Raw genomic sequence first — 17,108 nt, forward strand, 5'->3', positions numbered from 1 at the left:
AAAGTGAAGAGTGTTCCTTCGCCAACCGTACAAAAGCGAAAAAGGTCGGAGCACCGGCTCCGACTATCGCATGTATGTTTCGCACCTTATCGATTGATTTTAATCGATAAACAACTGTGGTTTGACTCATATCAAGAGCGGGCGTCAGTTCGCGAGTGGTTTGATACGGATCGGCTTCCACCTGTCTCCGCAGCAAACCTAGATCGAACTCCATTGGGCGTCAAGAGTTCTTCATCTTCGATGGAACACTCGCCCACCGCGAACTTCGAGTCCCACTTGTAGACATTGCTTCTGGCGGGGACGTGCTCCTTGTAAACTTCCATGAAACGTCTATCGATATCCGCGGGTTTTCGGCCCCGGATAGATGAAGAAAGAGTATGACGTTGCGGAGGTAGGGTGACGACGGCTTGAAATTGTGCGGCATTGTGGCAGGGAAGGAACTAGTTTGGTGTAATTGTTAACCTACACTTTGAAGAGCCTCTTGTACTCTATCAAACAGTAGCTAACATGGTCCGAGAATTTTCGACTCAACCTAATAAAAGTCGCAGAATCCCTGGGCTGAGCACAATGAAGAAAAAGACTCGAAAATTTACGAACAAAAACAAAAGTTAGTTTGCCTAGTAAAAAAATTGAGATTCATTGTGAAAAAAACAGACTAAAATATTGATTAGTGAAGAAGAGCATTTCAAAAAGGCTAACAAAAAATAAAATATTGAAATTAGTGCGATAAAAAGAAATGATGAGAATGAGTCACATCCATGTTTTGGGCAACGTGAAGAATGCCCAAAGAAATTTTCATCATATTAACGATGAAAGTTGAACCAACCTGCTTGTCTAATCCCGACCAAAATTGTGTTTGAAGTTTCAGCTAGGTACATTTGAATTCAAGACTGGTCGCTAATTGACGCTATTGTCTGAATATACCTTTTATACTTTGTTGTTTTCCAAACTCTGGAGTGTGATATGTGTATATTGGTCTTTACGAGTTAGTTCTTCAGATCAGCTTTGTTTGTTAGTGAGAGTCATTTGAGGTAACACCATGTGGCCGGAAGGGTTACAGATGGACCAAGAGATTTTGTTGGATGCAGGCGCCCAGTTACATCGACTGAGGATGTTTCCATACTTCGATATTGCACATTACATATTGGCAAGTCTTTCTTATCTAGCCTCAATACGATTCTCTTACCACTCAGATGAGGCTTAAAATATCTTGATTTGGTTTTGCTTTTGAGCCTATAAGATATATAGAAATTCAACAAAAAGAAGAGAGAAAGAACAAAGGGAAATAAGGAGCGGATAGGAAGGAATAGACGCACACTTTTTTCCTGTGCTTGACAAATAATCTCCCTAAGCTCCATCATGTCTCAGGGCGCATTGCGCTCACTTACTTGATCGGACTGCAAATAGACATTAAATTGGTCTAATCGTTTGGAGTATTTGTTTCCGCAGAGGGCTAACGTTAATTGCTTCCTAAAGTGTGCATTCCTGAACGTTCAAATTGCGATTTAGAATTTCTTGAACTAATTATTCTACTAAATTTTAGAAAGCTGGTTACCTCAACGATCCACATGGTCGTGAGGTCATTCTTTATGTATAATTTCAAGGGTAACTGTAATGCATCAGTAAATAAAAACCTCCATCCTTTGCTCGTCACATAACATATCCTGGACGTTTAACTCTTGAAGTTGCGCCTGGTTCTGACTTTAGATTGAATATACCAGGAAGAACTTCGCCAAACATTTTACTTACACTTCTACTCACTTTTGTAAAAAGTTAAGATTGCTCAGGAATTCTAGATGATCTGTGAGGTTCGCGACGACTTAGCAACTTCAGCTTGTTTGTTCTCTCGCAAACATCCTCTTTCATGTTGGTTGTCCTCGATGCTAATGTGCTTCGCAGACTCCTTCCTCGCAAATTTCCTCTTGGGTGAGCCGGTAATTGCGCCATTCAAACGGCATGATGACATCCTTTTAGTTAGTTTTACTTTTATATTGTCTAAGAATGATGTTTTGTTGGTCGCTGCCCCTTTTCAGGCGACAATGGTGTGGTATCTTGTCTTCTATGCACCTTTCGATGGAATCTACAAGTTATCGAAGGTCATGCCGATTAAGTGTTTGTTGTCAGTAATGAAGGAGGTCAAAAGGGCTTATAAGGTGACTAGTTCTTTCTTCCATCTAATTCCTGATTACCAATGTAATTAGGCTTTTATCTTTTTACTCTACATTCTGTTTTTGTTAATTCATGTAAAGTTATTCTAATAGAATACATCCGGATCATACTATGGGCAGGTTACAGTTAAGACTTTCGGGAATTCTAGATGATTTGTGAAGTTCGCGACGACATAATATGAACACACATTTTTAGTTTGAAGAACTTTGCGACACAAAGCGACAAGTTCGAAGGATTTAACTTTTAAAGATCGAGGAAACTAATACTATCATAAAGATGTCGGTGACTACTCGATTTCTTTATCGATTTGCTCGAGCGGGCACAAGTGATACTTCCATTTGTCCCGATCGCGCGCAAGTGTTCCCCTGTGACATCTCTTCTCGCGAGGGACTGGAAGAGCATGGTACTTTTTCTTGAAGGACTTCGTAAAGAGGTCTGACCATCGGGTCGGCGGTCTTCCTGCGGTGCGTTTGATATCGCGTGGTATCCAGTTGCTTACGGCTCTGGTCCAACGATTGTCTTTGAAACACATCCCGTGTCCGGCCCACCTAATTTTGCTTTCCATGGCATATGCGGCGGCGTCTCTGATCTTCGATCGGCGACGTAGGGGTGAACTTCGAATCCCTTCTTTCACTTGCGTAAAGCGGGTTACTCTTTGTATCATCCTTTCAGTTCCGCGTTCTATGACGCTGATCGCATTTTCCTCCTGCTTACGAAACGCCCGCTTTTTTGAAGTGTAGGTCAAAGCAAGAAGAACAGTACTGTTGAATAGGTGAGCACGGAGCCGGTTGTTCTTGGTCCTTTTCACTACATCCTCGATGCTCTTGAATGCTCTCCAAGCCGCTCGTTTCCTTCTGCCAGAGGTCAGGTCGTTCATCATGTTGATTTCCCGACCTAAATATACATAGCTGGAGCATTTGGATATGTCCATTCCGTTGAGCGTGAATGGGGCATCAGAAACCCATCCGTTTCTCATGAACATCGTTTTGTCTAAGTTCAGCTGAAAACCGATCTTTTTAAACGTTTCATCAAATTAGGCCAGCATCCGTTACGCCTGATGCTTGATGTTACAAGAACGATGCCATTTCTACATTAATATTTCTCGGGGTAAATTTTTAAATCATTCGGTGCCCTAAGACCTAAGCATTAGCCTTAAAGGATCTATGATATGCAAGCTGAAGTTACTAGGAGAAAAAGGTAAGTTAGGGCTTTGAGAAATAAGGGGGTCACTGAGTGCGCCTCCCTAGCATTGCTAGAGCAGAATTCCTACCAGCATGGCTAAGAAGAGCTTTATCGTATGTGTCCTCTTAAGGTTACCCATGGAGTGTCGCATGCAGCTAAGCTCTATCCTAGTTCATATATCGTTCAAATACTAGTTGGAACAGCGAAGGGAGCTGGATCCGGTATTCTTAAAACGGTTGAGCAGGTTTGTAGGAAATTAATCAAACATTGTTTTTCTCTTAGTTTTCTATCTTGGATGTTGTGGTTTTAGTTAGTGCGTGGTGTTTGGCTCCCAAACCATAACGAAGCGCTCCGTCCTTCGTTTGCTACAAAAGCTTGCCTTGTCGCGTCGATTGTATTATCTTTGGAGAAAAACAGCGTCTACGTCACTGCGCCACACGATATCGTATATTTGGTATGTTTGTTGTGCTTTTTTCTTCCATTTCGTAGGTTCGCAGTCCTTTTACTTGGTTGGACGTTTCAATACTACGTTCTGTATTTTAATTGTTTTAATTAGATGAATTTTGGTTTGTTATCATTCGTTTTCTGTTAGATTTCAATAACAGCGCTTTGTAACGCTGTTGAGCTCCGTTTATTTCAGTGTGTAGTCGGCTTTTTCGTCTATTTCAAACTTTCTGCTATACTATTGCACGTCACGGATCCATTTGCTCCCATTGAAAATCTATTTTGCGCTGTTTTCATGGGAGGAATATGGGACGCACTCTCTAGGCAAGTGTTTATCATCAATTCTTGTCCTATTAAACTGGTTACCACGCAGTGTTGATTTTCCAAAAAGAAAGTTCTTTTTAAAATAGAAGCACATGTCATCCTCATTACATATAAATCATTGTGATTGATTCTACGATATCTCCTTCGCAACTGTGACTGCGTTCATCGTGAATTTCTCCATTCCACTCGAAATTGAAATAGTCGACTACGAGAATTCCGACAGCGTAGTGTTTACTTAGGTTTTTCATCGCAGTGGTGCTGCATCAATTGCAGTAAGTGTTCGTCGGATGTCGGATATACCAAATCTGCATTCCGCCAGGTTCATGGCATCAGCAAGGTCGCTAATCGATCGACTGCCTTTTTCCGCTGAGCTATGGTCTATACGTCCTGGGTTTTTTCAGGGAAAAGCGAAAATTTCCAAAGTGACACACAGCGTCTTTCACAGCGGAAATTATTGCGATTAACCGCTTATAGTGTCGTTATCCTCACGATTATCAATGCGGAGCTGTTTGAGCTAAATAGTGGCGACAACAGCGAAACCGAGTTTGCCTTCTACATCCAATCCCAATTAGCCTCCGAGTTCGGTACAATACAACGAATGGATAAAGTAATGAAGTAAAATTAAAGTTCGCAAGAAGAACCGTGTTTGTTACGCGTTTTTCAACAATCTTGAAGTCGAAAGAATAAAGATCGAAGGACGCGAATGGAGCAGTGGACGCAGCGAAGGGCCTTCACAACGGTAATGTTCAACATAGACTCAGAGATGCGATGAAGATGTCGAAAAATTCTGCGACGTCAGTGACAAGAATGTAAACCTTCAGATGGGCCGGAACAAGGTGTTCGTATTGGTGTTGTTTCGTAACTATTCTGAGGGCATCTCAACGGAAGAATTTTCCCATCTACCTATTCTCCTAGCTTTGGTTACATGTGAAACTGTTTAGCCGATAGCAATAGACGATAGCGAACGAAATCGAAACGAAACGCAAACCAAATCAACGCTGAATCATTACAGAGAAGCGGGGCGCGCCCACGTTCCGGCAGCAGCATTGCGGAAGTCACAGTGTTTAAATCTGTGAGGTGGCGAACGCGGTTTTAACCAAGTCAGGGCAGAAGTGATATCTATGGGCTGACAACAAAACGCCGCTACATCTCTCAGAAAGGGGAGCAACCCAGCTGAGTGTTTAATTACAACCCGAATCCGCATGAAAGTCTTTGAACGTATCATAGAATTCGAGGCATTCTCCATCTCTCTACTAGTCATTGCGGCCTCGTTACTATTGTGCATTTTTGAATGCTACATCGGTGTACCGCGTATCCTCACACTTAAAGGACGCATCCCACCGCATCCTAACGCGAGCTCTTTTAGTACAACTTGCGACAAAATGCCGTCCCAAAAACAAAAAGAAAGTCGCTTCATATATTCCACACTGTCCTAAGGAATCGAGCGCAAGCGTAACTTCCTATCCTTGTTAGCTTAAATAAATGTTCATCTTTCCCCTCATAGTCGTCGTGGAAGCCGTAACGTGATATCCATAGATGCCTGCACTATCGATGCTATTCTGCGCTGGTGAAGTCATGTCTCGAGATAAAGAAGTTTACGCTAAAGATTCCAAAGTTTTGAACTTCATGAGAAATACAAGAATATAATGACGTAATCGAGACAGGACCTTCTGGAATGACGGGATAAAGAACGAGAACCTTCGAATCCCTCGGTTCAGTGACAGCATTCGACACCAGCCTTGCACGTCACATTACCATTTGTATAAACGTTGACTGACTGAAGCATTGAAGTGCGCCATTGTGCTCTGTGACAAAAGATCGTCTCAAATCAAAAGTATCTAGAACCGTATTCGATAGTACGTAGAAGTGTAGCGCTATATGGCGCTGGCACACAGCCTTGACCACGGAAGTGGAACATCGTTCCGAAGTCGCCGAAATTCTTGATTTCGCCTTTTCAGCCAAATTTTTCAGCCTTTTCAAATTTATACTCATATTTTGGTTCTTCTTCACCCTTTTTTGAGAAAGGAAATCTCTATTTTAGAGCTCTCGCTGCTGCTCGGGAACGACGTGCAGCCGGTCATGCGAGCGAGAATGGAACAATTGCAAGCGGTGAAAAAAAAGATTAGTAATTGAAGTGAGGTGTTGAAGTGTGAAGTGCTCATTCACTTTACAGACTAAGACCAAGAGTAAGGTTAACTATGGAATTTATCTAGGTTATCTTAACCCCATGAATTTTCTGGCGACCCTTCGTACGTGACCGAAGCACTGCCACATATTTTAATGTTTCCTAATGTTTGTTTTCTGAATGATGAAAACGCAATGAAGCTTCATATTCTTCCCACGAGTATTTGTTTAAATTGTACTTTTAATATGTTATGCTGCTTATTGTACGTGTGTGTTTAGTCTCAAAATATTACCCATGCTTCGAGTATCCAAGACAGCTGCTATTTCGTACGCTTTCCTTTTGAGAATAAATGTAGTGCAAGAACTGTTTGACTTGTTGGAATCGATACATGACGTGTGCTTTATTGTTACATATACAGCTCAAGTAGAATATGGTAGACTTTTCTTTTTCTTAACAGACTTCCATCTGAGTACAACCACTACTGTTATTGTTTGTTCTGTGTTCAGGATGTTTGGAGAAGGCCAGCCAGCAACTACGATGAAGGTGTCGTCAGCTCGTCTTGAGAAGATTCAGGTAAATTGTAGTGCTTCTCTTTACTTTCTTCTTTAAGGTCTCAAATAATCAGAACTATTAATGAAACTTGACAGCTGTTCAAGTGATTAAGGTGTTTTTATAGTTTTGATGCCCCCAATATTAAAGTTGGTTAAATGGTAAGTAACGCAAGCGATTTGGAGTGCACAGGCACTTGCCGCCCATGAGCTCCATCCTAATGCTAACCATTATCCTTGAGTCGAGTGAAGAACCTGAGTAAAATTTTCTTTTTTTTTTTTCTTTCCAAAGAAGTCCTTAAAGTCCCGATCAGAGTAATTCCATACTAGAATATGGCAGGAGGTTCTCAAGGCTTCGCCTCCAGGGTTACATGTGCCTGTCCGAGTGAAGTAACATTGACTTCATCTGACGAAATCCATCCACCAACAATCGTTTACTGTTGGTTTTTACGAACTTATAATCGGAGGAGTGTTGCCGATGACGTGCTGTGACCAAGGAAGAAATTATCTATCAACGAACTTGTTGGTCGTTCATTCGATATTTCCCCATACCGGCAGCGTTAATAACAAGGCCTCTCGTTGACATCAGCGCATTCGGCGGGAGGAAGTATAAGAGCCACTTCCGCTCTGGACTTTTTTGGACAACAAGGCTCCTGAGAAATGGGAAACTGCATTGGTTTCTACGAGGTAAGTTAGAGTATAATTAAATTTGAATGCGCTTCTACGAGCGGAAATCAATGTGGACTCCTTAGTGGTGTGTTCATGCAAAACCAATGAGTATGCTACTGAGGAAACCGGACAAGGGTTGCCGTTTTTGTGGATATTAGGAAGAAATTGGGAGAGGCCACGTAACCTGCAGCCTGAACTCTGTATTGTGCGACAGAGCGAGGCCTCAACACCGTCAATTTCATGATACGCTGCTTTCAACCAGGAGCGTTCGATGCGCGACAAAATTTGTTACCCCTAAGGCCCATCTCATATTGCGAAGGTGGCCTGCTAAACTCTTTCCGATCTCGGCCGAAAATTGCTACCTCTTCATCTTACTCTCCTAACCTGGCTCCTAAGTACCATCTTCGTCTCCTGAAACTTCTTCACAAAAAGGAATTCTACGACCACTCGGAATTCGAAACTAGGGTCGCCCACTTTCACTGCCCGCATCCTAATTAGTTCTAGTGCTCAGGCGGAGAAGGAAAGAAGAGGGAAACCCGGTAATGCCAAAACCCGATTGTCTGCAAAGAAAGTGCTGGCTACCATTTTTGGGACTGGAAGGGAGTCCTACTGGTGAATTTCTTACAGTGATGTCAAACCATTAACGCAACTAATACTGCAGCCTCTTGGTTCAAGTTAGGGTTCAGTATCGATGCAAAAGACGAGATAGTTCTATCCACGAGGTGCAGATTGTCCACGACAACTCAAGCCTCGCAGAACAGGTGCAGCGTAGCTTGATCATCCACCTTACGGCTCAGACTTATGCGATTTCCACATGTTTGGACCCCTCAAAGAAACATTTGGAGGCAAGGGATTTGAGACCAACGGACAAATGGAAACGTTCGTGCGCAGCTTGTTAGATACCCGTCTTGCTTTATTCTTCGAGAACGGAATGAAGAAATGATCAAAACGTTGGAAAAAATGTATCATAAGAAATAGTTACAAAAAATAAAAAAATAATTTAAAATAAAATAAATAAAGAACAATAATTTGTAGAAATGCAGATGTTTCGGATAAAATAAATTTTGTTTGAACAAAAGTCTCGTTTATATCTGATTGTACATCAGTGATTGAGAGGAGTAATGTCATTGTAATGAAAATGTGGGTGTTTGAAATAATGAGACATTCTATTCAAGACATCCTCACGCAGGTAGTCACCAGCTAATGAAACGCGTTAAGTTGGTTTGTTGTATGCATACAATCACACCGCTCCGCACTTGGAGAAAAGTGGAAAAACAACCGTAGCTAATTATTGGCATTAATTATGGAATATATGCTGAATCTTGCTGAAGAGAAATTGTGTTGTTCAAATGAATGGTTTTCCAGAGTGACTGACAAGGACGCTTTTAATCTGGCTTCGAGATGAAATTTGTAATAAAATTTGTATTTTTTTTGAGTAATAGTTGACATTCTTCATGCAAGTTATCACGCCAACAGCAACATTTTAATCACAGTGCGGCGCAAATGTTCTCCTATGAAATTCGTCCATAGCGATTTCTCAAAGTGCCCTTCTCTTGCGGTTATTAACCGTTATCTAAATCTAACAATGTTCACACAAACTGAGCATTTTGGCTTCCAGATGTCGTTACGTGTAAATTGACCATGTAAATTGAGTTATTCACCTTTTAAACACACTGATAAATTTTTCCTCCTGCGAAATTTCTGGTCAAACGACGGGTATCGAACCCCTTAGGTCCTACTGTCGCCTTTATGGAAAATGATATCTGTTCTCTGTTCTTTTTCGAAATCATCTACCACTCTCGGTTTCACTTCTTCTTCCTCTTTTTCCCTTCCATCTCCTCCTTTCCTACCTAGCTGCAGCGGACTAGGTTGTGCTGGTGTTGTAGGTATGCGGAACTTGAAATATTGCAGCAGAACTCTGTCGGTAACACTGACAAGTAATTCAGTGATCGGGCGTAATTGGTATATGTACTGAAACAAGGGGAGCATGGTTGGTTCTCTGATTTGCGGTAGATGAGCCGTAGCAATACTGTGTCGGTTGTTTCCTGTCTAAAATTGTTGCTAATTCACGGAACTTTTTTTTTAGCTAATGTGCTGCATGTGTTTCAGATCATGGAGGTCCGCCGGTGTAACTTCGATGCGGTTTGGCCGTATCTATTAGCTTCATTGAAAAATGCAGATTTCATATCCTTGGATTTGGTGAGCATATCAGCAGCGTTTTGCAATGTTATCAGGCTCTTCATTCATTCTCCTTATTTCCTTGAGTAGGAACTGTCCGGTCTCGGATCACGGTTAGCAACTGTTGCCAGAAATATTGAAGACCGTTATACAGCACTACGTGAAGCTGCAAGAACAAGGTGTGTAAGATTACTTTTGATAGTTAATTGAGCGATTGATTGGTTTTTTTTTTGCGCTTGATGAATAGCAACAGGTCAGATGTGAATTTATAGAAGCATTTTGTCGCTAGGTTTGGCTTTCTTCAAAAAAATAGGAAAAAGTGAGACGAAGAGACGAATCAAGTTCCAGTGCCAGGTGAGGCTGTCACTTCAAAAGTACCTTTGACCGTTTTTAATTTTCTGCTGCTATGGTCGGATCAAAACGACTTGAAGCTCGGTGCAGTTGCATCAGGAGGCTGCACTCGAAGCGCTGCGGTGGAGTGTAGCGCTCAAGATCGAGGGGTCCCCTGGCTAACACCACTCATCGCTGCAGTCAGAGTGAAAGTAGCGATGTTCGTTTCTAACCGCTACGCTACGTCGCCCCGCTCTTCCCTTAGTTCCAACAAACATGTTTCAAGTACAAATGAGACCCTTTTCAGCTAAGCTTTGAAGCGGTCCACCATCTTTCTTGTTGCTACATTGTTTAAAAGATAGCTGTTCGTGTTCAGGTGTTCAATATTCTCTCATTATGCGCTGAGCCGTTCATAGTAGAGCCCGAGGCTCTGGAGTTCCTTGCAAGGCATTCATTCGATTTCAATAAATTGATTGGCACTGGCGTGCGTTATTATCCAAGTACGGCTTCAAAGGTGTGCAGTTTACCATTTTAAGTTTTAGTAAATGATCTACTTATTATATTCTTCTTGTATGCTAAGTCATGCCATGGTACAGGAATCTCCACTACAGTCATTAGTAACGGAACTGTTTTCATGTTGTGCGCCTCTTATACTTCATAATGGGTTTGTGGATCTCGCTTTTCTTTACCATCATTTCTACTCACCACTTCCTGACAGGTATAACATGTTACAAAAAAAAATTTAAAAATTTGCTAAAATTGGTAGAATTGCTTTCATTAATATATTTGATCAATTACAAGGGCTCACCGACAATTTTTCTCTGCTTTGTGCGTGTGAATTATGTGTTAGGTACAGAAGAGTTTTAATCCATTTACAAATCATTCAAATCAGGTATCATCATTAGCTTTCCTTGTAAGGCGTCCGTACTATAACAATCCATCATTTGGTCTATAGTAAGGATCTTTCCGGTTGCTCACTCCTTTAATTTAGAGTTTGGCTTGGAATTTCGACAGCCATAACAGTTGTAGCCCGTTTTATCCAAGTGTGTTCATTAAAAAAATTTGAAACCCGTTTTTATCAAAGTATGTCCACGAAAAAACAGATGAAGAAAAATCTCCCGTAACCACGGAAAGAAAAAGATTTCTTCGGGCTGGTGGCCATCGGCAACGAAGGAGAAAAGAAGTCGTCTACGACGATTGCTTACTCGAGGACTCCTTGTCCCAAGGTGACTGGCACATTGAGGAGGACCCAAACGTGGACTACGAGATGCTGCTCAGAGGATTACGAGCCTGTGCTCAATGTGCCTCGAAGCTGGAGACGACAAACTCGGTGCAGTTCTCGAAAACCACCAAGGAATTGTTGGAAAGAAGAAGGGCTTTGAGGCTTGATCCGAATGCATCGCACATTGAGCGGTTAGTAGCAAACACTAGCTGCAGAAAAGCGTTGCAGGAGGATCTTTTGAAGTAAGGCGGAAGAAGATTCTAGAAGCAGCACAAAGAAGAACGAGTCTAAAGAAGTGCCGCAGCGATCTCCGCGAATATAATATTCCGCTAGCAACCTTGCTGAGCGAAGACGGGACTCGCACGTCTTCTCGTCGTGAGATGGAAATCATTACGGAGAGGTTCTACTCGAACCTTTTTCGTTCATCAACTCCTGTGCCAAGCCCAATCATCCCCACTGGCGAAGCTCCACCACGAATTCTCCCTCCGGAAGTGCGAGTCGCTATCAAGAGCATGAAACCTTGCACAGCCCCCGGACCTGATTTTATATCAGCAGACTTTCTTCGGGCTGGTGGCCATCCGCTTCATGTAATCTTAGCAGCGCACATGACATCCTACCTTCAGAAAGAAAGGATCCCAGACCAATGGAAGACCTCACGAACCGTTCTTATCCATAACAAAGGTGACCGAGAGGACCTTCGGAACTACCGTCCGATATGCTTGTTGAGCGTGTTATACAAAGTATTCACCAAGATCATCTTCACGCGCATATCTAGGACGCTGGATGAAGCCCAGCCTCAAGAACAAGCTGGATTCCGCCAAGTGTTCAGCTGCTTGGACCACATCTAGACCGTGTCGAGGGTTATAGAGGTTTGCCGGGAATACCGCCTGCCCCTTGTTCTAACCTTTGTCGACTATGAGAAAGCCTTCAACAGTGTAGAAACGAATGCAATACTGTCAGCGTTGGTCGATCAAGGTGTGGACGCTTCGTATGTGAAGACATTAGCCAATTGCTACAATCGATGTACCACGAAGATACAGCTTTTCCACTGCTCCCTCACCATACCCATTGGAAAGGGGGTACTCTACAAGGCGATACTCTATCGCCGAAGCTGTTAACAGCTGCATTGCAATGGATAATGAATCTTCCATCAACACCTATGCCCTTTTCTTTCCACTTTCCTGGGAAGAAAGGGGCATAGGTGTTGACGGAAGATTTCTCTCGAACCTTCGTGTCGCGGACGACATCGTTTTCTTCTCGAACAGTACCAATGAAGCAGAAACGATGCTCAACGAATTGAACGAAGCAGGGAAGAGAATAGAACTGCGAATAAACAGAAAGAAGAAACAGTTCATGAAGAACGCCTACTGCTAGGACGAAAGATTACAACTTGAAGGCTCCCAAATCGTGAAAACTTCGTCATACGTATACCTCGGACGTTCTATGAACATGGAAAACGATTTGAAGGAAGAATTCAGTAGAAGAATGAGAGCAGCATTCGCAGCCGTCAGGGAAGCTACGGACCAAGATCTTTGTGCCCATCTGTTCGACTCGACCGTTCTTCCTCTGTTACGCAGCGGAGACGTGGGCAGACGCCGCTGCCACGTCTAGGATGCTATTTACTACCCACAGAGCACTTGAGAGATGTCTTCTGAAGTTTAACCGGCGCACACAACACCTAGCCGGTCTTCGCAGCTCCGACTTAAGAGGAATGTCTCGTCTTCGCGACCCACCTTAATACGTATCGAAAACAAAACATAGATGGGCCAGTCATGAGAAGAATCGACGATAGATGGACTAAAAGAACGCTAGAGTGGATCCCAAGAGATGCTAAATGCCCTCGAGGGAGACCGCCAACGAGATGGAGTGACGAGTTCGCCACACGGATGGACCAGCTGAGAGCTCAGCTGGATACGGCTCAAGGGCCCGCACGTCCAGTGAAGACGAGTCATCTAATTATCTAAGTAATAAAAAATTAAAATTGAATCATTTGCTGTAGAATGTTTTTAAAAGACCAATTTTAACCAACCATTTTTAACCATCCAATTTTTACCTTATGTTCCGAATTTTGTAAATTTCAAATAATAAATTTTAAAATTTCTTACTAATTTTTGTAAGCAACAACGTTCTATTTCCCGAGAGTTATGTCATGAAGGTGTACTGAAGCATATACAACTTCCAGGTAGTGCAAGTGGTGTAGCTCATTCCATATTTTGACGCAATTTTTTTAATTACAACACTTGGGACTTTGAAAGAATCCTATTCTCTACTATTTTCTATTTCTATTCTCTATTTCTATTTCCTATTATCTATTTCTATGAAACTGAAGCATATTCAATGATGAAATCAGATGCAACCACCTTTGCATTTGCTTTGAACGGACGTAGATCTTTCCTTTTCCTTTGGAAGGAGTTCTCGTGAACCCCAGGCGTCGCATCCAAGTTCGGTCGAAAATTAGTGGTGTATTTTCACTGCCTATTCAAGTGAAAGCAATGATTAGGCTGCTGATAGAACCTGTGCATAGAGGAGCATTCTAACATGCCTTATAATAACCAATGTGGCTTCCACCCTGTTTCTTACGACGATTAGGGAGAGATGAGCAGAACCACTCCTGATTCCGCAATCTACACTCCCACCTCTAGCTTTTCCTATGGATTCCTTCACCACGTCAGATTTGTGGTAGCTGCATTTAATGTTCATATCTTGGTCTTACACTTACCAGGTGAACCCTTCATCTTTCGCCATTTTTTCTCATGGCTTTTCAGTCTCTCTGGCTATAGCTTAACTGTTTCTAATTCTTCGGTCATCCCTGATTCCTTCTTGTCGCATAAGCGCTTACGTGAAAGTATGGGTTCTCGAGGGAAGCGTCACTAAAATATGGCTTGCGAGCGCTTCTATCCCAACATGCATATTTCGGTCCAAGTGGGGAAAGTGATCGACTTTGCTAATTTAACTTACTATTTCACCTTTTTCCTCGCACATAAGTATTGATGCATCATTTCGAATCGTTAGTTCAAAGATCCACGACGTATGCACTACAGGAGAGTATTTTCTCTGCAGAGCTTGCGAAATGCGCAATTCTACTTTGTTAATATGTAAGCTGTAAATATTTGGTGATTGTGACACATATAATTCTGTCTCCATAGTTTCAAAATGCTTGATTTCTTCATATAAATTTTAGATCAATTATTAGTGAGAACATCTCATTCTTATCACCAACAATGTAATTTCTAACGATGGTGTGAGAACTTCCCTTATGTTGTCCTCTTTTCAGTTTTGGCGAATTCTGTAACGCTCTTGCTGATCTTTTCCCATGGGATTCGCCCCTGTGCGATACGAAGTATCTTGCAGAGAATCATACGCGAATGACAGCGTCGTTCTTAGAATACGTTTTCCGAAAATGGCTAGTAGTTTTCCATACAAATACCTCAATTCTCCTTTTCATATGTTGTGAACTGTTTGTGATTCTAGTTTCAAAGAAATTCACTTTTCTTCAGTCAAGGCGACAATGTTCGCGAAGCAATTGCCTCTCGTTGGTACCTTACAGTTCTATTTGATGACTCAACATCTATGATCAAAACCTTACGGCAAGCTTGTGAAAAGGTTGACTGTCGACTTCCAGAAAACTTCCCAGATCATGTAATACCTTGCGACCTTAGAGAGCAAGTGTGCGAGCAATTTTCTGTGGGTGAACGCTGTTTATTTTTATTTAAGGGATGTTTGAAAGTTCAACGTTCAGAACCATGGCTTCTGCCGTAGGCAGCGAAAAGGACAGTGCAGTTTGCTACATGATATCGATTTTGCTATCGATCTGGAAAATGAAAAATTGGAGAAGAATCGAAAGAAGAGGAAAAGGAGGCAAGCATCATTTTGTTTCTTCTTTCTACAAATTAGTTTGACTTTAGATTTTACCACTTAAAACCTGATAGTACACTCGAAAAAGAACGGATGATGGAAGAAGAAAAAGAGGCACGAAAACTAAGAGCTTCTGTAATTGAAATGAAGAATAAACCGAGAATAGCAGTAGTTGGTAAGATTTGACTAGATTTAATGAACTACTTCTTATTAACTAGTGGTGTTGTGAAGTGGTATATTAGGTTGTCATCGTGCAGGCGTGGATGCTTTCATGACAGGCTACTCAGCGTTGTTTCAGAGCCGGATCAGCTTATGCCGTAGTGGAAAACTGGATAAAAATGTGAGAATATTCACCTATAATTCACGAGATGTGGTGTGTCATGAAATTCCAGCTATTTAGCAAGTGAATCGCATACCTTTGTCCGGAAAAGAACAGCCTCTTACGATACAAGCGTCACAATTTGCTGGGTGCTGTTCAAAGCATGAAAATCGATTTGCTGCTATAAAAGTAGCGCGGTTGAGAAATGTCTCCCATACTGGTGTATAACAGTTGTTGTTGAATTGAACGGTTGTTGTATTACTTTCTCTGGTTCTCTTGTAAAGTTTGTTGGTTATTTTTGATACTTTCTGGAATGAAACATTGGCTGAAAGTATTAAAGAAATGTGAGAAATGTGGACTCGACTAACTTGACCGTCGTGACACGAAATTTTAAGACATTTGGATGTTTGCACTAAAAACTGTGTTTGATGTTGCCTTAGCTGTAAACAGGAGCACCTCTATGGTGTTTGCGAACCAGAATTTCATTTTCATCTCATGTTATGCAGTGCGTACCTGCTTAATAATCGGAAAAGTCTACTTGCCACTCAGGCATACACACTGCCTCATTACCCTGGGAACTGGGTCCTGCCGCCTCAAACGTGGAACAGCATGGCGACAGGTGAGAGGCGATCAAATTAGAGCTTGCTCAGGGCGTCTCTGTTTCTCGACCAAGGCGACTTGAGCACGATTCGCTCTGGAGGTTGTCTCAAGCTTTGTTCTTACGACACGAGGAGCGCGTTCACAGTTGTCGGAGTCGTTTTTCGTAGCTGTAGATCTCGACGTGCGACCGATGAATGAAGGTATACTCGTCGTTTGCAGAAAAAGGGATTTGTTGCAAAATGTAGGTCGGTTTTGTCGTGCACCCATCTGTCGTCCATCTTGTCGATTCTCACGGGATCCTCTCACCCCCTCCGGCCGCTCTTTGCCTTCGTCATGTGCCTCAAAAATCCATTAGTACCATCAACTGTTATTCACAAAGACACCGCAGTGAAAACTCCTTTTACAAATTCGTTGTCGCTGATTTTAACGCAAAATTAGGAAACGACACCGAAGAGGAATACAGGATGGAAGGTATCATAGGTGGACATGGGAATCGCCCAATGGCGCTACTCCTGCGGAGATCCTCCAAATAGTTACACACTCCATGGAAAAGAACATCTACCATCGGCATCGAAGGAGGAAAGAAGTCTTATATCACGATTTAATGCTCGAGGAATTCTTGTCCGAAGGTGATTGGCAAATCGAGGAGGACCCAAGCGTGGATTACGAGATGCTGCGAAGAGGAGTACGAGCCTGTGCTCAATGTGCCTCGAAGCTGGAGACGACAAACTCGGTGCAGTTCTCGAAAACCACCAAGGAATTGTTGCTAGGAAGATGGAGTTTGAGGCTTGATCCGAATGCATCACTCATTGATCAGTTAGTAGCAAACGGCAGAATTACAGGAGGATGTTTCAAAATATATACAGAAGAAGATTCTGAAAGCAGCACGAACAACTATCTAAAGAAGCTCACCAGGTAATATAATTTTGATCACCTTGATTCCCGCTGGTCTTCGAACTGGTCGAGCGGGCGCCAGTAATTCTTCCATTTGTCCCGATCGCATGCCAGAGTAGCCCAGTGGTTCCTCCTTTCGCGTGGGACACGAAGAGCATCGTATTTTTCTTTGAAGGACTTCTTAAAGAAATCTGACCATCGAGTCGGCGGTCTTCCTGTAGTGCGCTTAATATCGCGGGGAACCCAGTC

General features: G+C 42.4%; 1 protein-coding gene across 4 annotated transcripts; it reads left to right on the forward strand.

The window, feature by feature from the left end:
* Positions 1–1,039: 1,039 nt before the first annotated feature.
* On the forward strand, positions 1,040–16,884 carry RB195_021028 (uncharacterized protein; the record flags this gene model as incomplete). 4 transcript variants are annotated; one of them, XM_064189668.1, is made up of 22 exons in its annotated part: positions 1,061–1,147; positions 1,797–1,973; positions 2,034–2,153; positions 3,482–3,595; positions 3,662–3,805; positions 3,992–4,119; positions 6,161–6,244; positions 6,663–6,677; positions 6,751–6,817; positions 9,571–9,660; positions 9,730–9,818; positions 9,912–9,993; positions 10,346–10,483; positions 10,566–10,687; positions 14,466–14,594; positions 14,689–14,723; positions 14,814–14,875; positions 14,931–15,049; positions 15,097–15,221; positions 15,289–15,386; positions 15,447–15,514; positions 16,446–16,884. In XM_064189668.1, the coding sequence occupies 22 exons, from the start codon at positions 1,061–1,063 to the stop codon at positions 16,882–16,884; spliced, it is 2,532 nt and encodes an 843-aa protein (XP_064045547.1). The 4 variants fall into 4 exon arrangements, with proteins under 4 accessions (XP_064045546.1, XP_064045547.1, XP_064045548.1 ...); XM_064189666.1 differs by lacking the exons at positions 1,061–1,147; positions 1,797–1,973; positions 2,034–2,153; ... (4 more) ...; positions 6,663–6,677; positions 16,446–16,884 and adding an exon at positions 6,539–6,618 and having other exon boundaries at positions 14,689–14,875; positions 15,447–15,593; XM_064189665.1 differs by lacking the exons at positions 6,663–6,677; positions 6,751–6,817; positions 9,571–9,660; ... (10 more) ...; positions 15,447–15,514; positions 16,446–16,884 and having other exon boundaries at positions 1,040–1,147; positions 6,161–6,245.
* Between the last annotated feature and the right edge of the window lie 224 nt (positions 16,885–17,108).

Source organism: Necator americanus, chromosome II (assembly GCF_031761385.1).
Source record: "Necator americanus strain Aroian chromosome II, whole genome shotgun sequence".
NCBI classification, from domain to species: domain Eukaryota; kingdom Metazoa; phylum Nematoda; class Chromadorea; order Rhabditida; family Ancylostomatidae; genus Necator; species Necator americanus.